The sequence below is a fragment of the Mycteria americana genome, chromosome Z (assembly GCF_035582795.1).
Source record: "Mycteria americana isolate JAX WOST 10 ecotype Jacksonville Zoo and Gardens chromosome Z, USCA_MyAme_1.0, whole genome shotgun sequence".
Classification (NCBI taxonomy): Eukaryota; Metazoa; Chordata; class Aves; order Ciconiiformes; family Ciconiidae; genus Mycteria; species Mycteria americana.
Window position 1 is genome coordinate 68,475,927 of NC_134396.1, and position 21,958 is coordinate 68,497,884.

General features: G+C 46.5%; 1 protein-coding gene across 3 annotated transcripts in view; it reads right to left on the minus strand.

The window, feature by feature from the left end:
• Positions 1-922: 922 nt before the first annotated feature.
• The window catches only part of MUSK (muscle associated receptor tyrosine kinase), a 55,149-nt gene continuing 34,113 nt past the window's right edge, over positions 923-21,958 (minus strand). For 2 of the 3 annotated variants that reach the window (XM_075527179.1, XM_075527178.1), the window contains 5 exons: positions 16,384-16,559; positions 10,814-11,003; positions 10,278-10,469; positions 3,829-3,977; positions 923-1,599 (listed from right to left, as the gene is read on the minus strand). In XM_075527179.1, coding sequence (XP_075383294.1) covers positions 923-1,599; positions 3,829-3,977; positions 10,278-10,469; positions 10,814-11,003; positions 16,384-16,559 — 1,384 coding nt within the window. Of the gene's footprint in view, positions 1,600-3,828; positions 3,978-10,277; positions 10,470-10,813; positions 11,004-12,254; positions 12,415-12,750; positions 12,840-15,940; positions 15,965-16,383; positions 16,560-21,204; positions 21,472-21,958 lie in introns of all 3 variants that reach the window. The other variant, XM_075527177.1, reaches the window with a different exon arrangement.

Sequence of the window (21,958 nt, forward strand, 5' to 3'; positions counted from 1 at the left end):
TGCTCTCAGCACAGCAAGGACCGTACTGGAGGCAGAGGCAGATAAATACACCTTGGAGATCTACCAGGTGCAGGATCAGGCCTTTGGGCTGAATTTCTCCCTTAGCACCAAATGGCTTTGTTGCAGGGGAAGGCAGGAAAGATGGGCTGCAATGCCTGAGGCAAGCTTTTGGGTAAGATCTTAACAAACATCAGATGAACCTCACTGTGGACTTCCCACTTTTGAAAATGTAAGGCTCTGTGCTTGACAGGAGTTTGCTCATCCGTGTAACATAAGATGCAGACGGCTGCCAGTGGTCCTGAAGGCTCCTGTTTTGACTCTGTCAATGTTATATTCATGAGTGTCAAAGAGGAGGTGGAAGTTAAAAGGAAAAAGAAAGTGCCCTATGGCTTCTGAAACATCCTTTTTCTACAAAAGTGAGTATGCAAAAATAAAATAGTAAACTGTATCCCCAAAAAGATTGAATTCTGCAATCTTTTTTTTTAAATAATACTTGAAAACATATGAGGAAGGCAAGAAAAAGGTAAAAGCTAAGAGCGTAAATGCAGAAGGACATGGAGGGACCTGTTTGGAAGGGAAGTGCCGCCAGCGAAATGTTGGTTTGCTTTCCCTGGGGAACTCTGTGCTCCTGGAAATGCCTAATATAGGTACTCAGTTAGCATGGCCAGCACCCTCGCCAACCCAAGGAGTCCAGGCTTGGTGGCCAGGGGTCAGCCCTGTCGTTTGGGAGGTATAGTCCCACTCAGGGAGGCATAGCCCCCTGTAGGGGGGGGTGCAGTCCACACTTCTTGCTTGGCAGAGGAACAAGCTGTTTCTCCTCCCCTTAAAGCAGGGCTTTGCATGGAGCCGCCGCTCGGGAGCCCATGGGCCAGTCCAAGTCAGTCTGTGCAGGTGGACACAGGGGACCCCCCAGGCACATCCCTCAGACTGACGGGGTGGCCACAGCCCTCTCGTACATGCGCTCCAAGATGCGGTGGATGCTGGCGAAGCCTGGCCGGTCAGCTGGCAGCTTGCTCCAGCAAAGGCGCATCAGGTTGTAGAGCTCCAGAGGACAATTGTCTGGGCAGGAGAGGATGTTCCCATCCCTCACGTAGTAGATGACCTCCTCGTGAGCCATTCCGTAGTAGGGCTGCATGCCGTAGGAGAAGATCTCCCACAGCACCACCCCGTAGGCCCACACGTCAGACTCCGTGGTGTAGCGGTTGTAGAAAATGGACTCAGGGGGCATCCAGCGGATGGGGATGGCGTCATTCTCATTTGCTTTGTAATAGTCGGCTGAATACATGTTCCTCGAGAGACCAAAATCGGCAATTTTGACCACCATGTTCTCCCCCACCAGGCAGTTCCTGGTAGCCAAATCCCGGTGGACAAACTTGCGCTCAGAGAGGTACGCCATGCCGGCAGCCACCTGCTTGGCAATGCAGAGCTGGCTGGTGCAGCACAGAGCCAGGGGGTTGGGGAGGCGGATCCGCGCATCCAGGCTGCTGTGCACCAGGCTGCAGAGGTTGCGAGGCGAGCGGTCACGCAGGTACTCGTTGAGGTCCCCGTAGGCCATGTACTCGAACAGCAGGCACATTGGCTTCCCAACGGCACACACACCTGGAAGAAGATAGATGCGCCATGCAGGTCATTTGGGTAGCAAAGAGGGTTCTGTTGTGCAAACCCAAAACAATCCAAAAATACTTACACAAAGGGGAGACTTCCAATAATGCATGAATGGACAGAGAGAAAAGTGAAGCATGCAAATACCATCAGTATGTATGCATCCCTTTCTGTCTTTGAAGGTCCTTCACCACAGATCTAATACTGAGCTCTGTGGGAGATGCTAACAAGTCATGCAGTTGCCTGATTTGTCTGGACATCCCAGGAAAAAGACACACTTTTGGAGCTATCTTTAATTAAAAGCCCAATCCTGCTTTAGTTGGCATTAACAGAAGTATTGCCTCTTCCCTGATGCAACTGAAAGGCCATACTTTCAGGAAGTAACCTTTATAGTTCTGATCACGGTATTTTTAAATTCTTTTGTTTGTTGTAATTATTGTGCTTATATTGATATGGGTGTAGGGGCTACACATAGGCAGGAAGACTTCAGGAGTAATCACAAGGGGCATGTTCAAGGGTTCAGTGGGATACTAGAAATGTGAAGACACTCCCACTACAACTTCTTCTGGATTTTTCTTTTTTTTTAAACAGCTCATGCAAAAAATGTTGGTTGCAGAAATTACTTTTGGCATGACAGATACTCAAAAATGAAAGAAAGACAAAGAAAAAACAGACATCAGAAAGGAGAGATTTGCCACATCTGATAGATGCAGAACCTAGTCCCACTGAAGGGCACATGCTTGGCCCTACACCAGCTTTACTGGGGGCCAGCATTGGTACAGGACCCCACTCCCACCAGTTTTACTGAGCATACAGTGATATGGCAAAAATATTTGCATGCCTGTTATTAAATTGCCAACCAGCAAAAGCCAACATTAAAAATGTATGTGTTTTGCTTTCTTAGGGCCATCATTTAGCAATTGGTGATCCAACTTATTGTGAAATCTGAAATTCTTGTTGATGACCTAACACTTGAATCTTTGAGGAAAAACAGACAGCTGTTCCCAGTGTGATAAAATCAGGATCTGACAAGCATGAGGAGTGTATGTGAGAGCTTTAACATCTAAGCTGTCTTCAACAACGTGGCTGTTTTCTCCACACCCCCACAATGTGAAACTAGTTTGTTCCTGTACCTTTGCCCTTTTCTGACCTAAAATGTGTTGACAATAAACACAATGTTTACTTGAGTTTGGGGCATTTCCTGCTTTTCTTTTCTGTAGCCAAAGTACTTGTATCAGCCCAGCTTTCCCACAACTGGGATTTATCTATTTCCAAATTTTGTGGAGTTTCCTACTGAAATAAATGAAGATCTCAGCTGCCTGTTCACAGGGATCAGATCTGCATACAACAACTTAGAGCAGGATTGCCAGGTGGCTAGCAACATCTACGTCAGTCAAAAAGTGAAAATTTACTGAAATAAAATTTGGTTGGCAGCTTTCTTCACAGAAGAATGCCCTATTAGCCAAGCTGCGGCATCAAAAGTTTCAAAAAACCCAATAAACTGGGGTTTCCTTTCAGAAGGGCAGGGCAGGGCAGGGCAGGGCAGGGCAGGGCAGGGCAGGGCAGGGCAGGGCAGGGCAGGGCAGGGAAGGGAAGGGAAGGGAAGGGAAGGGAAGGGAAGGGAAGGGAAGGGAAGGGAAGGGAAGGGAAGGGAAGGGAAGGGAAGGGAAGGGAAGGGAAGGGAAGGGAAAGGAGAGACCATTTTTGCAGTTAGCTTTTTTTGTTTATTTGTTTCATTTTGGTTTTTTAATGCTGGTGAGTGTTCAGACATCACAATAGTAAGTGGCACCCATAAAACTAACAAGACTGGTGTCTGGTTTTTTTAAGTACCCGTAAAATAAATCACAGCTCCAGGAAGCTCATGCCTTCCTTGTAAGACATCTGTGCCAATGTTATTAAACAGGAAGCAGAACTAGGCAGCCAGATGGTCAACAGTATACTCAATGCAGGACGAGGAGGGTTTATTACGATGCACCATCCTGTTAAGGGAACACCATCAGACCTACATTTTGAGACTTGTTCTGGTGAACAATTTAGCAGAGCATGCAGTGGCACATAGAAAAGCTCACCTCTTTTGCAAGAGGCATTTTCTCTTGCAAAAGAGACCACCATTGCTATTTGCATTAAGCACTGGTCATGCATGTGTGTTCACTCCTGCACCCCCAACAACCCCACAGCAGATTTGCAGAAGGTGGTGCCCTGCACATGGATGCCTCATTCAGATACCTAAAAGCTTGACAATATTCGGATTGTCAAACTCTGCCATGAGGGCTGCCTCCCTCTGAAAGTCGGCCTGCATGTCTGCAGATGCTTCCTCCTTCAGCATTTTCACTGCAACCATTGTGAAAGGCTCGTACGGCAGCAGCCCTGGGGCCCTGCAGGGAGAAGGGAGAAAGGAAAGCATCAGTAATGCATGCATGCACACCAAATGTAAGGTCTGTTTCTGGTGCAAAAGGATAGGCTGACAGAAAAAAAAAAAAAAAAAGTGGAAGGCCCCAGCACCAACTGAAGGAACATGAAAGACCATCTTCACCTCTCAGGCATGTCTGCATTGCATGGTACAGAGACATTTAATTTAGTTCAGGGGAGACTAAATCCAGTATAGTTTTTGTTGATCACTGCTCTTTCTGCTTACGGACTCTTTACCATGACTGGTAAGAGATAAATAAATAACAGGTTGGTAAGCAATAACCTCTCCCTGGGTTGGAGGTCACATCAGAAACTTCATGGAGGGCAGGGTGGACTCTTCACTCCAAACAAGTCACTTTTGGGATGTAATGACTGAGCTTACCAGAGTTAAAAATAAACCTATTTTATTTGAAAATGTTGAAAGAGCCTGTTTTCACTGCATCTTGTCCCATACCTGGGACAATGGTGGCATTGGTACGTCTGGCTACTATTAGAGCGAAAGTAACAATTACAGTAAGTATGTTCCCCTGGTTTTGTAAGGAAAATACTGTTTTGCCGCTGTTCTCTGTATGCGTGTGTGGCATGTGTGTGCCTGTAATTCAACAAGTTATAAACCCATTAGCTAATTTCAGCTGAATTTAACGTGGTAGAGCTGAGGTCTAGGAAATAGTTATACTCCTGCAAGTTTTGTGGAAACACGTGACAGGACAGAGGGACAAAGCGTACATGTGCCCTGTCTGAAGAACAAGGTAATGTGTGAATACACCCGTGTTAAGACACTGGTGAATCTTCAGCTAGAGCTTAGAGACACAAATCCATAGGAAACAGAGCTTCCTGGCTTAGAGCAATCACAGACTCATTTTGTTTTCTTATCCGCGGGTCACTGTGCCCTCAACAAGTTTAATTAAATGGGCTTGCCAAAGATTTAGGGGTAGCTGTTGCCAAAGAAGAGTAACTTCCCACTCTTCAAATACGTATCAAACCTCAGACGTGCATTTTGTTGCCCACACAAATTCTTCCCAGGGGTCCTGCAGTTAAAACACGCTCCTTACAGGTAGCCAGGCAGAGCCAGTGGAGAGCAGCACCCATTTACGTGTAATGTTACTACACCGGCCCGACTGCCCTCCCGTTGCTCAAATGCCAGGTTATTTTACTGCCCAGTAGTCCCAAGAGGAGGTTCCAATTTCCAAAGCAAACTTCCAGTTTCCTTGTCATCTACTCCAGACATATGGCAGTTGCACTTGGGTGCTGTAAATGTCAAATGTCAGAAGATGGCAGGGTGCCCATCAAGAAAGGAATCTCACAGGTGGCCAGATGGCAGCTGAGACACTCGGGCAAGGAGGTCCAGCACGCCGGAACAGAGGAGCAGGCTCCACACTTGTCTGCTACTGCCTCCATTACAGCAAAATGTCTTCCTTTTTTACCCCTGTGCTGGCAGCTTGTTTCCAGTCTAGTAGGAGGGGAGAAGTACCAGCACCTACCAGCTGCTGTCTAATCTCAGCGCTCGAGAAAGTCAGCAGCAACAGCCTGAAGAAACCAGTACAGCATTTAAAAGTAAAAAACGGAGGGCCTTTATCTCTTCCAAGCAGCCTCGTTGTAAATTACCACTCATCACTGGATAGCAGACCTAGTGCATACCTAGCGCAGTGCCAAAGCAGGGGCAGGCACAGCTCCGTCTTGCATGCTTCAGAGAGAAACTCGCCCCAGCCTAAAGCCTGAAGTAGACCCATCCATCTACTCTTCACTGAAACCCTGTAATGTAAACTAACCTGAGTGTAACTTAAGTCAGATTAAGCCGCACAAAGCCTTTTAATGGGCCTTCAGGCAACAGAAGGTAATTTCACCTTTGGTAACTTCAGCCCAGTTCTTAGCAGATCTGGGAAAATCACACTGATCTGGAACAGAGGCAGACTCTGTCTGCAGTCTGGGCAGAGAGCTGTTGAAGTTGACCCCTTTGGTGCCCAAAAGACAGTCTTTGCACAAAGGGACAGGGGCACATCTGCAGGGGAGCAATGGGAAGCTGCTGCTTCTTAAATTAACCAGAAGAATTCAGGAGGCGGGCCAGAATGTGGAGGGTTTTCTAGAAAATAGGTAAATTTCTTCTACAACTGGAAAGCATCAACAGACATTACCTTCGGTTCCTGTCTTGAGATTATCTAAATGCTTAGGAGAAATGTCCACTGTTTGCGCACAGAATGAACAGCAGCTGTCCTCGCCTTCTTCACCATCAATGGATTTGTGCAACACTGGCAGCATTTGGCTTTAGGTACCTGCCATTCAAAGAACTAACCCGCGGTGCAGTTAGGGATTTCGCCCCGAGCCTACCTACAGAGAGTGCCTGACTTTAAGTTTCCAGTCAGGTTTTCCTTCCAGAGCAGTAACCATGAAAAACCTGAGGAGCAGCTTGAACCTGTATTTGAGATTGTGTTCTGTCCCCCATCTTCCTCAGCATCACAGCTTGGTAGCTTCTGTTAGATCATTAAATGATGCAATTAACATCTACTGAGCCTGGTGGAGACCTACCTTTACAGTATGCTTTGGAGAAATTTGTATGTGAGAAGGAGAGTGCTCTGAATTGGCAGGGGCTGGGTTTGTTGTGGTTTTTTTTAATTAACATCCACACTGTTTTTCAGCTATATTTGAGACAGCAGGCCAAAGAAACATCCTTTGCACTTGGAAAGAACATGAGGAGACTTCTGTCAGAGAAACTCCAACCTTAGGGACAGCCTTGTCTCTTGCAGAGACAACGAGCTGTGCCTTTGCAGTGGGATCTACTGGCCTCCTAGCAAAGACCCCACACCCAGGCTTTTAGGCAATCCTGGGCTTCAGGCTTAGCCTGGACCATGCAGCTCCAGCTCTGGGAGAAAACTTGCATGCTGGTCTGCGTTGAACCGCACAGGGCTGCTGCCCTGGTGGTGCGTGGGGCCAGCGTGGTCATCCCGGCGGCAGAGGATTCTGAGTCGGCCATCACGACCCAGTTGGGGTAGTCCTGAGCCAGGTCCTGAATCTTGTTTTAAGGACATCTGTTAGGGTAACTGGTTACTTCCTCATCCTTTCCAGTGTGAAGCTGCCCCCGGTGAAGACGGCAGCCTTTCAGGAGAAGCTAGTAAATGATAGCCAGACACTTCCTGTCCTAACATGTTGCTTGACCCAGGAGTGAGTAAACACTGAATCAGGACTCACAGCAAGCCAACTGGCAAAGGCATTGCTGGCACCGTGCACAGAGCTGTGTTTACGGGAGAGGGAGAAACATGAGACCAGGAGAAGTAAGAGGGTTGCTAAACTTAGCTTGAGATGTCCATTTAACACACGTAGACAAGTACATTTTATCCATCTGAGATGGGAAGGCAACAATTTGAGTTGTGATAGCTTCAGTAACCTGGAGGGATGCACAGCTGGTGCTACTGGATCAGCAGTCTGCGCTGATCTGCCAGCGGTGCACAGAAATGCCAGGGGCTTAAATGTTCCCTGGAAATATAAGGCCTTGGAGGGACTTTCAATAGATATATCAATAAAAATAAGGAAGCCCCTCAGAAGCAATATTTCTCTGGCTCCTTCCCTGAGCCACAGAGAGCAGGCGTTTCTCAGGGTATGGTACTCTCCACTTTGCAAAAGCTGGCTAAGATGTGTTGCCTTTTTTTTTTTCCTTCTCTTTTTCTCCCAGTTTCCACTGACAATAGCAAAAAGGTTTAATTAAAAGAAATTGCAGCACTGGGGTGGATGAAATCCACAAAAAAGGTCTCTACACCACTTTAGCACTTGCTTAACCCAGCGCTTTAGTGGCATTTGAATGCGCTTTGAGAGGTCCTGATAGATGTGGGTGAGAGTCATCTACAGCTCAGAAAGGTCTGTGTAGCACTTGAATTATATTTAAGGTCCCAGCACAGGGCCAAAGCAGTACTTGGCAGGAAGACTGCCTGCCCTGCTTGCACACCCGCAGCGTGGTGAAGACCCCCGTTGCGCGATCGGGAAGACGATGCTCTGCAGGGCATCCCGAGCAGAGACCCCAGCTCTACCATCCCCAGGGCATCCCGAGCAGAGACCTCAGCTCCACCATCCGCAGGGCATCCCGAGCAGAGACCTCAGCTCCACCATCCGCAGGGCATCCCGAGCAGAGACCTCAGCTCCACCATCCGCAGGGCATCCCAAGCAGAGACCTCAGCTCTACCATCCGCAGGGCATCCCGAGCAGAGACCCCAGCTCTACCATCCGCAGGGCATCCCGAGCAGAGACCCCAGCTCTACCATCCGCAGGGCATCCTGAGCAGAGACCCCAGCTCTACCATCCGCAGGGCATCCCGAGCAGAGACCTCAGCTCCACCATCCGCAGGGCATCCCGAGCAGAGACCTCAGCTCCACCATCCGCAGGGCATCCCGAGCAGAGACCCCAGCTCTACCATCCGCAGGGCATCCCGAGCAGAGACCCCAGCTCTACCATCCGCAGGGCATCCCGAGCAGAGACCCCAGCTCTACCATCCCCAGGGCATCCCGAGCAGAGACCTCAGCTCCACCATCCGCAGGGCATCCCGAGCAGAGACCTCAGCTCCACCATCCGCAGGGCATCCCGAGCAGAGACCTCAGCTCCACCATCCGCAGGGCATCCCGAGCAGAGACCCCAGCTCTACCATCCGCAGGGCATCCCGAGCAGAGACCCCAGCTCTACCATCCGCAGGGCATCCCGAGCAGAGACCCCAGCTCTACCATCCCCAGGGCATCCCGAGCAGAGACCTCAGCTCCACCATCCGCAGGGCATCCCGAGCAGAGACCTCAGCTCCACCATCCGCAGGGCATCCCGAGCGCTGTGCTGGGGCTGGGACGAGGGCTGCCCTGTGTCCCTGTGCCGGCTGGCCTGCGGCACCCCGAGCACAGCTGTGGCACAGCTCCTACAGCCTTGTTCTCATTTCAAGCTCAGACGCATTCAGCTTTGCCATCCAGGCTAACAATCAATCACAGGCTAAGCATCTGTGATTTTCTCACTGCACACGCCTCAGACTTTGTTATTTTTAGCTCTCTCTGTATTAAAGAAAATAAGCCTGCATTTCTTCCATTAGAAAAAAATGCATCCCTTCATCAGAAAAAAAATCCATCACAGCTATTGAAACTGTTTCCCCGCTCTAAGACATTTAACCTGTGTGTAACTCATTTCCTAGCAGATACATCAACAGCATAACTATAAACATTAAAAGTACCTGCAATTATGACTGCTTTTTGCAAGGAGAGTCCTTTGTCTTTGAAGCCAATGGGAGCAGTTCCACCAGGCAGGTCTTGGCCCATGGTGGGACTCTGAAACTCCCCTGGTTTTTTTAAGGTCATCATACACTACTCCAGATACAGCTACAAAATCAGCCACATCCCAGACTTGCTAACTGTAAAGGACAAAGAAAACCATCCCGAGTAAACATGGAACTGGACGGTCTATCTACTTTCTTTCAGGAATTTGGGGATGGGATTTTCCGAGGAGACCAGTACTGGCCAAAGACTGTCCTGCAGAAATTATGGACTCTGTCAAGGCTAACATGATGCCCTCCATCCACCTCAGTCTAGGCAGGACTAGGTTCATCTCTGGGTTTTTCAGTGAAACATTTTTCACATTTGAAGAAGTGCATGATCTCACCTCCCGTGAGATTTAACAGAACTGGGATCTCATCTAATACTTTAAATTTAGAACAGGCAACAATGGCTGCAAATTCCAAGAATAAAAAATGAGTGACTAAAAGGGACATACACAAAAAATATTGTTGGCCTAAGTGGGTTGGGTTTTTAGGGGATTTTTGGTTTTGTTTGGTTTTGCCACTGAATCAAATGGAAACGGGGTCAGGACCTAACTGTAGCATGAGACATTGCCCTCTGTGGTAATTACTGGCCAGTGTTGGCGTTATAATGGAGGACACCACACACTGACAATTTGCAAATACTGGGAAATGCAAGAATTTCACAATAGGTCACATGTCACAGGCGATACTCTTGGCAAAAACAGTGATGATAAATTTAGCTAAGCTTTTACACCAGACTTTGGTATGCGAGTAAGACATTGCCTCTACTAAAGAGAAGAACAGGAGAGTAATTTGTGACAAAAGTTTAACAAATATCAACAGAAAGCAGTGCACAACAGAAACAATTATTCAAGCCTGAGTGTACCATTTGGTACACATGCATTTGATTTTGGTTTGAGTGAACAAATTTCCAGTGCCCAGATAAGTGGTTGCCCGACTGCCAATTTTTCCCAGGTACCTCCAGACAGAGAGGACTCACACACAGGCTGCTTACCTTGCTTGGAAGACTCTCCCAAATGCTCCTTCCCCGATATCTCTCACGTATTCAATATTGTTCCTAGGATACTCCAGGCTGAGCAATTTCGGATTGAGGAGCAGGGGCATCCGCTGGTACATCGGGTTGGGGTGCAGCCGGTCCAGGAGGAGTTCGGAGGGCAGAGTGGTGAGCGTCGGTGTCTCTGACTCTCTGAAATGATGGAGCAGTTTTCAGTGTGGCTGGTCAGCGTGTGCACAGCCCCCAGCCCGGAGATAACTATCTGGATCTTCACCGGGGCTGGTTTCTTCCAGGATGGAAAAGGAAGGTGCAGCAGGGCTGTTGAAAGAGCCTTGCAGCAAGGCGTCATGCCACGTCCCCAAAACAGCCGCCAGGACACCTTCTGCTTGGGCACAGGGATTCACCAGAGCTTGCACACACAGAGCAGGGAGGCTTGCTCCCCCCCTGCCAGGCATTCACAGGACTATGATCTCAGAAACAGGCAAGCTCTCTTTCAAAGCAGCATTTGTTGCCTTAAATTAAGTCCCGACCTTTACCTTTTTTTGTTTTTCCACTGCTTTCGCCGACGGCAGCAAACCAGGGTGACGCTGCCAAGGATCACAACCAGGGCAAAGCTGGAGATGATCGAGATGATAACAGTCATGGAGTACGTAGGGGAAAAGGGAGGAGGAAGAGGGAGATTTGGATTGTCTCCATTTGGTTTTCTTGTTCCTAGTGATAACGATGCTGTAATGCAAACGAAATCAGAAGATTATGCCTCTGGTAGTTTATAGGCCTTTCTCTAAGAGGTATTTATGGAGTCGGCCTGATGTCCTGGGAATTACTGACATTACAGATACAACCGTATGACTGCATAAGAGGACCATACTAGGGAAGCCTGGTTTGCAGCAAGCAAAACCCATTTCTGCTTGCCAAATGTGAAAACCCTTCGTAAAGACCAAGACAGAGTTCCCATTGAGCTGGGAACACAATTTTGGTAAGGAATGTTTGCAAGAGTTACAGATGGGAGATCACGTCTGATGGTCTCAACGGTATTCAAATATAGGAAAGATCAATGGTCTACAATGCAGACCACAATGTATCATGTGTCCTAAAAGGAATCTGCAGGGAGGAGTGTAAGGCCAAGTAAGTACACAGTGATACTTTCCTGAAATATCACTGTGTGATAGCAAGTGAAATATCACTTGCCTCCAACAATTTGCATCTCAGTGTCTTTATGGGGCAAATATGGTAAACTAGTGTAAAATACATTTGGCTGTATCGTTAGGAAAAAAAATAGTAATATTCAAGTAGCCACCTGCTGAGTACTTTCTGAGACATTCTAGAAAATGCTAATCTGTACATGCAATGATTGAGAACAGAGAGAAATTTAAGGCCAGCTAAACTGATACTGACTTGTGTTTCCTTAAGTCCACAGCACCCCTGTTCTCTGTGTAAGCAGAATTGTCTTATTTCCAAACACTGAGATCCAGAAAGTGTGCATCTTGTATGAAATATGTTTCAAAAATTGTTCTGGTCTTTGAACAAGAAATAACAGAAAGACTTAGCTTCAACATCACAGAGCAAAGATGTTTCTATCTTTTTCAGATCTGCTTTTAGTTAGAATTGGTTCTTATTATTGAAAAAAATCACCAGAAGCAAAGCAACTTTGGCAAATAAGGCTGCAACCCTACCTTCTCCTCAAAACACAGTGTGGCAAATCCATTGCTCATGATACCACAGGAAATTTGATTTCATCCTTTAGCCTTAATATAATCTGGGGCAGGTGCTCAATTTGCCTGTCTTCACTTTCCCATCTTTAAGGTGAATGTTACACCTTCTGGTTAAAGATGCTGAGTGAATCTATGAGAAGAACCAAGACTGGCTGAATCCAGAAGACAGACCAGATCTGTGTGGCCGTGAGCGCTCAGGATGCAAACACCCTGCATGGCCCCAAAACAACCACAGTGGCAGAAATCATAAATTGCGGTTGCCTACCATCTCCACAGGGAGACACGCTGCAGTATTCCCAGGTCACAGATGGGTCTTTTGTGTAGCACCAGGGACGTTCATTCTCACCTCCTGGATTGCGGCAGTAATTCTCGGCATCAGACAGCTCAGGGAAAACCTGAGGAGTCCTTCTGTGCAAGTGGGGAGCCTTGAGGGAGGAGACAAATTCAATTAGTGTTTCAGTATAATTTTTCCTGCTGGTATTAGCAAAGCCAAACAAAACAAAGGAGCAAAGAAAGGCAGAGGTAAAACAGCTTTTCAGTAGCCTGCCAGAAGGACAGAGAACGCATCTTGCCACAGGAAGGGGAACTTGCAGATTAAAATATGAAGAGGGTGTGAAACACCAGTGAACTCAAGAATGAAGGCAACCTGTCCCCTGCTCAGCCCTTCCACTGGGACTGGGCTGCCCGGCTCTGGGATACTCTTTAGAAAAGCAGACCTCGAGCATGGCTCTCTGTTCGGTGGGTCTCACACTGATGCGCACCTGGTCGCTCCACTTCTGGCAGGGAATGCCGGAGGCCGTGACATTGGCCCAGCCCTGGTAAAACTGGCCATTGCCGCTGTAGCAAGTCCCTGGGGAAAAAAAAATACAAACATGTGGTCAAGGCATCTCAGACCATGTCCTGCAATGGGGACTCAACATGAGTCAACTTCATGTCGTTACATGAGGGCATGTGGCAATTAGCAACAGATCTGAAGTGCATAAAAGGACCAGACAACTGCAGTCAGGGAACTGCTTAGCCTCCTGTTCGCACTTAAATGGATTTTAAGCTCGATATATAAGATCAAATCTGGTAAAACTCCAAAAAGGGAACTGGAACTCTTTCAGATTGAGGAAATGGGCCATGCGCCTGCGATGGTTGCACTGCATCTACCCAGTTCACAACGCTTCCACACAGAAGGTGCAGAGCAGAACCACAGTGAAGCCACCCATGCCAAAGCAAGGCAGAAAGCAAATTGCAGCACTGGTTGCATGATTCCCAGCCTGCACTCTTACAGGGGCACTAACAGGAAGACACCCACACTCCCAGGGTAGGTAGCAGACGGCTGAGATTCATGAAGTCCCATGGTGGTATCCCTCCTCCCTGCCTCTGTAAAGTGCTTGTCCTCTTAGACTGAATGTTTGGAAACTACCTATGGTTTCCAGCATGCATGGAAGCCACACACTGAAGGCAACTACAGACCTGAAGGAATAGTATCAGTATAAAATAGTGTTCTTTGTAATGAAGAATGTGTAGTTTATTTTCCATACACAAGGCTTACTCCAGTTGCAGAAAAATTAAGCAGAAATTCTTGAGGGAACTTCTACTGCGGGAATATGTTCCCAAAACATAAATGTAGACACCACCTGGCCTCATAGGAGACTTTAATGCGTGCTGGCATAATCTAGGAAACAGGAAGACAACAGAGGAGATGCAGCCTTACACACTTTAACACATGCTAGCTAATCTTACATAAACTCTGCTGACCAGGGGCTAACATTCTGGGTGATGGCATGCATTAGGGTCCACTGCATTATTAACCTTGGTAGATAAATTAACAAGCCAGCAAACACTGTTGTCATAATTTTATTTTCTATTGTGTTCTTAAACTTGCAGCTCAGAAAAACAGAGGAAACCTGACCTGTTCTAAAATAAAGATTTTTTTAAGCAAATCTTTTTCAGCTTCTTGAAAGCTTTGTATAAGTTTTGAGCCAAGTTCGAGACAAAGGCTATGTGCTTTAATTTATCCTCACAGATTGTCCTGTTTCTCCTGTAGGAGGAACACAGCAAATGCATCATGATGACTGTCTGTTCTTTTCTTCTTGCATCACCCACTGTACTCGGAATTGTGGTTATGGGTCTTTTATAGACCCTTAGCTTTCTGAACTTTCACCAGGCACCAGGCACTACATGTGGGTAGGCAGTGTCCAAAACAGAGGATCAAGTTCCTGCAGCCCAAGGTGCGCAAACACCTCAATATAGGAATGGCTGTGGACTTCATGAGCACACTTAACCTACCACAAATGCAAAGTAAAATGCTCTAACTTGGACTTCTTTGATTGATATGTAAGCTACCATGTTATGCTTCACATCTGCAACAAGCTAGCAGCCCCCACATGACCAGCACCTGTAGCTCTGCAGAGGTGTAAAATCTTGTTAAGCTGCCATAGAACATAGCTGTGTATCTGAGCCTAGCATTTTAAATGTCTCGCATTCAAAGGCAAGGAAAGCAATGCCTGAAACCTGCCGCATGACTGAGCTAGCAACCAACGTGAAAAAAACTTATGCACAGATCTGAAATAAACATCAGTGTGATACCTTAAAGGAGCAATGTGGAGAGCTTTAGGGGCAACAGCAACACTAAGGAAGCACCCCTGAGTCCTTGGTGGCCTGGAAAATGCAGATGCTCTCATACATGGTCTTGCTACAGTGAGGACAGCCAGAATAATAAAGGTGGTCCAACTGGGCTTTAATGAATAACTTTGATGGGCAAGCTAGAAAACAATTTGGTTCATGCTCCCCAAACCTTTGTGTGTATAACACTGACTCTAAAGCAAAAAAGAGGGGGCAATATCACTAAAATGTTACTGTTATGTCTCCCTGATTCATGACCAAATAGTGCACATCTGTGCAATGCCACCCTGGGAAAATACCGTGAAAGCTGAACAAAAAGGTCACACATCTACACAGGAGACAGGGGCCAGGTCCTGAACTTGCAAACATCCAAGAGAAGGCTGAAACCATCCCATGAATGCACCACTCATTTTCCAGCATCCCTCCCTCGTGCTCGTTTCCCCAGGAAAGGGATGGCTGCAGCCGGGGGCTGTAAGGTTGGGCAGTGCTGCTGGAGTGCTAAAGCTCCCAGGTGTGCAGTGCCAGATGCCTGGGGCTTGGGTGGCCAGGTGGAGCCAAGGCCTTCCCATGAAAGAAAATTTCCCAAAAGTATGGATTTCACCTTTTCCACTTTCTCTCTCCACGCGGAAGGTGCCTGCCACTGCCAAACCTGCAGACCTCGCCTGCTCAGAAGCATGGCAGCAGGGAGGCACTGTTCTTTCTTTTTCCAATGGAACAAGTTCAGTGGCTGAGCTTTAAACTGCAGTTGCATGTCAGTTGGAGGAGCTGGATGTGCATGTTTCAGCTGTGACCAGCAGCAGGGCAGGAGGCCAACAGAAGTCACAGCAGCGCCGCAGGGGATGGCTGGGTCTTGCCGTCGGTCATGGGGTGTTCATGCAAGAAACAGCCATTCAGAGATGAATGGAGGAGAGTGATGGGGCCTTTTGGGCAATAAGGTCTTGCAAGGCCAGCCTGACGTAGGTAACCATGTCAGTAACAGCATTTAAGGCTGGGAAGACCTTGGTAGCAGTATCAGAAATACCAAATATGGGTAAAGCAAAACTAGAAGCAATGGGTAGAATGAAGGAGGAACAGCTGGAGGGGACAATACCACCTAAAAGCACCACACCTCTCTGATCACCTTCAACAGTTACCAGCCCATGTTCTCCCCAAGCCCTGAAGAGCTGCAAATGTGTTTCCCCATGCCTTGGATGTGGAAGCTCAGCCATTCCCTGGTAATAACCTGAATCCCGCCAGCCAGGACCAGAGCAAAATACAAAAATGCTGTGCAAGCTGCATCTTCAACAAAGAATATAATGGCCACCTCTAGAAACATAAAGCCTGGAGCAGTCTACTTACTGGTTATATTCTCCTTCTTAAAATCTGCAAAAAGACAAGAGAAGACGTAAGGAGGGATTGTCCAGGATGTGATATAACCGGGTGCTTGCTTAGGAGCATGCTATGGGAAAAAGTTCCTTCCTAGCTGTGCTTAAGCAGCTTGTTCTTTGCAATGGCACCTGAATGGCAATTTTGCCATCATTACGACTGATTTTGGAAATGAGGTTGTTATGACCCTCTCAATAAAGAGCCAGGCTTTATTTGCTTGAGGGATTTTTCCTGCACCCCAGTCGGACGAGACAGGCAAACAGCCGATGCGGCTGTCACAGTGCCGTGCACAGGTGCTGACAGGACAGTATCCACCGTCAGCCTTTACTTTAGTTGTAAATTATGGATTGCATCCTTCCCCCCTCCCTCCCCAAGAACACAGCTCTCCGGACAGCGTGTTGCATGTGCCAGCTTACCGAAGAAAGGGATGTGGGTGCAGGCGCTGGGGTCCTGGTGCAGGCTGGGCAGCCTGTTGCATTCTGGAAGAGTGAGTAGCATCAGCCCTGGCTTGTAAATCCCCTTCTGAGAGTTTTCCTCCATTGAGAGCCATTCCTTAAAGCAGTAGAGATCCTTTACAGCAAGGCAATTCTCTCTACATTATTTTGCAAAAAACAGTGAAATACAGCAGTCAATGGCTTGATAACAACGGCTGCACTTAGCAGTGGTGTGCAGGGGTTATGCAGGCTGACAGAAATCCATTAATGGGGCTACACTTCTTTAAGCCACTCTGTCTGGCTCATAAACCATAAAGGAAATTCTGTATAAAATGTAACAGCTTCCTTTAGGAAACCCACAAAGCTACATTTTTAATGAAGCAGGGTTATGCTCAAAACACAACACACATCACAGTCTGTGAGGAGTTCATTCCCATCTTTTCCTACAGATTTATTGCCATCTTCTACTAATAAATATCATGTCTGGAAGTTATCTTTAGCATTTTTCAGTACATTCTAAAAATCTCACCTGTCTTCTGTAAATTGTACATTAAAGTGTCATCTATTAAAGACAGGAGGTGAGCTGCAATTCTTAATCTTCTTAAACTAAATATTTGCCTGTATTTTTAATCTCACAGAGTCACCCGTCCAATTTGCTTCTTTTCTCCACAGAGACCTTTCAGTCCCTTTTTTATCTGTCAGCTGTCTGCAGCAAAGCTTTCACGGTGCCTGGCAAAACAAGAGACCGAACTGTCTCCTACCTAATGTATTACCTCCATACCAACGTGAAACATTCAGTGACAAGAACTGCTTTGGATGTTTAAGTGTTCCTTAGATCAGAAACTGTTTGTGAAGAAGGCCAAGGCAGATATATCTGCTCTAGCAAAAAAAAAAAAAAAAAAAAAAAAGAAGAAACTATACCATACTGGAAAGTTTGAGGGTTTGCTGCATTAATCAATTTATCAGTGATTTGCTTATTAATATACTCATTCTCGACAGCCTGAGTTGCAAAACCAGCTTTGAAGTCATGTGCAGAGATTACTTTTCAGAGCTCAGCTGAAGTCCTTTATGGATCCACATCCTTTCTGGCCACCACGCCTGCTGGCAGGTGTGGGAGAGGACACAGTAATGCAGAAAGGTACTGCTTGGGTCTGTGGTGAAGGTTTTAGCCAAATACATCACCTGATGGGCTGATGCAGTTTCTTTACTTATAGTCTGCCAATAGTTTTGGCAAGATTAGATGGCCATGCATTTTGGTGATGACTACCAATGCTGCAAACCCTCTAAAGCACCTGAAGGACAGAGGACATTGGGAATTCTACCAGGGCAGCAGTGTTTCTGCAACAGCAATGCATGCCCTTCAAGTCTGCCAGCTGAAGCCATCAAAGCCCAGCTGCCCTGTGCTTGGTTTTAGCCAGTGCTGGTTTATTCCTTCCTCACTTCCATGAAAGCCAGAATGCAGCCAGATGGTGTAATTTATCTTTTTTATGTTAAACATGTGGAACAGGAATGACCTTCTGAAGTAAAGAAATGTTTAGCTAGGGAAATGAGAAAATCTTGCATTTGAAGTGCTGGCTGACGCTTGGGAGATCTGGACTGCATTAGCTGCCTTCACTCCTGAAGCCTGAGCATCCTTAAAAAAGCCCCTTATTCAGTGTGCAACTGCAAAATGCGAAGGACTATTCCTCTGCAATCCTGTCCACTCCAGCATTAAAGGCAGGTTATCTTCACCCACAAATCCACCCTGGTGAGGCAGCCAGAGGGAGGGATGGTCAGTATCCTCAAGCTGGGTTCATACCATTGTTATAACACTTAATCCTGAGCAGCGACAGCTTGATGAGATCATATGCAAAGATTACTTCAGATTATTATTAGAAATTTTATGTCATGTAAATGACAGACGGACAAAGAACAGTAGCAGCAGAAGAGGACAAGTGGGCCAGTAGCATTTTAGGGACCACAAAGGACTGTTTAAGAGGAGGTGAGGACACATGGACCCAACCAAAGCGAGACATTTCCCAACACAAGACTGTTCCCTGCAGCCTGGTCATTTCATATCAGCAGTGGTTGAAACAGAAATTGAGGGTTTTTCTTTTGCTATCACAGAAGCAGCCAGTGGTAAAAGGCAGATGTAATCAAGAATTATGAAGTGAGAGATCACTTTCCCTTAAAAACAGGAAAACTCTAATTTTAATCAAATTGCATCTTAATTTACATGAAGTGAAAATTTTCCCATGTTGTTTTCTTTTGTTTCACTTCATCTTGGTTTACCCCGATTATTTTTATAAAAGCTTTACTTAGGCTGTTTGGCAGTTGTTTTTATTGCTTCCAATTGTTTTATAGCTTCCAAACCAAAATGAACATAAAAAATGACAGGGGGGGAGAAAAAAGTGGTGCAGAGAATAAATAACAAGACAAAAACACATGGAAATATGTCAAGGGAAATATGTCCGTCAAAAACTGGGAGAATTCTCTGGCCTCTGAGATAGTTAAATTCTTACGCATCAAGTATTTCAGCTGAAAACTGGTGTAGTCTAGCCAGTTTCTGCAGAGAGGTATAAAGTTGTCAGTAAAAAGCAGATAAGATAATTGGGAAGTAACCAAGACCATGTGAAATGTGTTCAAGAGCGCCCAGAGGTCTCAACTGTTCAGAAGTACGTATTAGATGTCTGAGTTATCAAAAGGAGTATTGGGAACAGGAAACAGGAAGGATGCCGTTCCAGGGCTCTTGTCATGAAGAAAGCTGCATTTAAATCTGCATTAAAATCATGGGGGAAAATCATTAAAGGGAAAAAAACATAACATTGACGCATGGATTTGAAGAAAGATGATGTCAGGCAAGTCCATCAAGATTTAGACATATTTACAAATGCTGTGCCTGTTAGCTCGAGATCGAGTGCAGATTTACGCTGATTTACATCACTCTGACTTCAGAAGTGCCCCAGAAGTGCAGGTCTTCAGTCGAATCACCACGAGCTCTGGTCCTGCAGGGCCGCTCGTGAGCAGGGGTAAATGAAGTGAGACCCAGATCTCATTGAAATGCCTCGTGGAGCACTGTGCAAAATCCTTAGCTGACAATGTGCCGTGCATGTGTGGCTCAGATATAAATACTGTCACACATCTTGAAAAAAGGCAGAGAGATCATGTACTAAAGGGCACAATGACAAAGAGCAGAACAACAAGGTGGCAAGGAGAAATCTGCCAGCAAAAAGCAAGTTTCAGTACTTGGCTACGTGATTATCTGTGGATACTTGTACATACACTTCTTTTGTAGGATACATGCCACTACTGTGCTGGCACAGGGATACCGAACAGCATAGGCACCAAATAGAGAACACAACATATTGTCAAGCTTCGTACTGGGATTTTCCTCTGTGCCTTTGTTTTAGAGATATTAAAGGAGGAGCAATCAGAAGGTTCCAGATTACAAAGACAACATGCTGCTGATTGTCCTAAAAAGCCCCTACATAACTGGAAAAATAATTGCCAATAGATTACATCTGGCCCGAGTCCAGCTGGCAGAGGGCTTGCTGTGTCTGCAGAGAAGACTTGTATTTTAGTTGAGACACTAGAGTTGGGGCTGCTTTCCCAATAAAAACAAATCTGAATAATCTGTTTTAAGATGTGGTTCAAGGAGGACAAGAGTAAAGTACTGCACTTAGGCAGGGATGTCAGCTGCCCAAATGTGAAATGGGTAATGACCAGATGACAGTCCTTCAGGCACTGAAAATGGATATGAATCAGTTGTGGCCAACAGTTGTGTTAGGAAAAAAGAAAGCTTCACCCTGAGACGTCTGCGTGCGGCTGTCCTCTGCAAGGCACACCAAACAATCATCGTTCCATTATAGCTAACAGTAACAGAACCTGGGCTGGAGGTTATATATATTTAGTGCTTAAGGAAAGATGAGGACCAGAACCTTCAGAGGCCAGAAAAGCAAGAGCTATGAGCAGAGCTTGGAAAAACCTGCTTTATTCTAGTCTGAGAAGTTGGGGAAGACATAAAATCTTGCTTTTTGCAAGATTCTGCAAAGAGGAAGGGAAGAAACTCGTCTCCGTGGCCATGGTGGGAGGACAAGGAGCAATGAGGAAGGGCTGCTCAGGAGGTTGCACAGGGAGGGAGCAGTGTCTCTGTCACTGGGACGTGTTGCACAAACACCTGTCATCAGTGGATTAGCTGTAGTGGGAGATGCTTTGGACTCCTCGGGGTCCCTGCCAGCCCTGTTTCAATGCACATTTCTCTGCATATGGGAGGATACAAAAGCCAGATGGGAGGTTTTGTTTCGCAGGTACAATTACACTGGCAGTATCTCTGGTGGTGTCTTTTTTTGTTTCATCTTCGTCGTGGTGGGAAGTGCTGAATGATTGGTGTATTGCCTTGGCCAGATTTGTTGCACACGCTGTGACCATATTTAGTCAAAATTACAAACAAGCAAGCAATTCTGATAGTAATAGTGAGTACATACTGACCCTAGTAAGATGTAACCGATAGCAGTATGTTAATTATTTAAATCAATTATGTCATTCAAATGGATATTTCTTTTCAACACTGTCCGCTAAAAGCCTGATATAACACAAACATCTGGGCCTGAAAGTCAGTCCATATCCTAGCAATGAGCACAGAGAGAGCTGGATCAGGTCATCTTTGTGCATACAGAGGAGAGAGCAAAGGGAAAACCCATGCAAACCTAGAGGGCCCATTTTCACTCAGCGCTACTGCAGGTCTGGACAGACCCTCACCAAACCCCTGCTGCCTACACATCCCCATGAAATGAAAGTGAAAGATGAGCATTTTTTAAAATTTACCTGCACACTGGTTTTGGAGCTGGCCCAGCTCCCGAGGGATTGCACTCCTGGAAGATGTAGTTACACAGCAGAGACTCAGCGGCCGGTTGGCAGAATGAACTCACCATTTTCAGTTCAGTCCAGGCAGTGTGCACAAGCAGCTCTTGGGTCTCCTCTGGGTCAGCATAGGAGGAGTTGAAGAAAACAAGAGCATTCTTCACCAGGGTAGCACTACACACCTCACCTCTGTACGTGCTGCAGTAGCCTGCATCACCCTTGTACAGCTTGCTGTCGAGGACAAGAGCATACACACACAGTAAGCTCACAGCCCTAAACACCTGCAGGAGCAGGATGCCTAGGCTCTGTTTTTGAATGAAGTGGCATCTGTAAGGATAACACAGGGCAGAGGAGAGGGTAGAAGGTTATAACGACTAAAAACAACTAATACCATCCAAAAATGAAACTTCTGCAGGGAGCCCTGGTGTGAGCGCAGGGCCTTCCTGGTGAGCTCCAGGGCTGAGGCTCTGGCCGAGGGTCGCTAGCATTATAAGTGGGCAAAAAGACTGAGCTATCATGTACAACTGTGACCTAGCATGGCCCCCAGGCCGTAATGAGAAAACGTTTTCATTTTCCTGCTTCCCTGCAGTAGAGATCTGCCGTGCTGCTTGCTGCACACCTGTGGTAACTCAGGATTTTTTGCTCTCCTGACAACAGTTTAATTTTGGATGGACTCAAAGAGCAGAAGCCAGGTGAGTCCCACCCAACATGTGCCAGA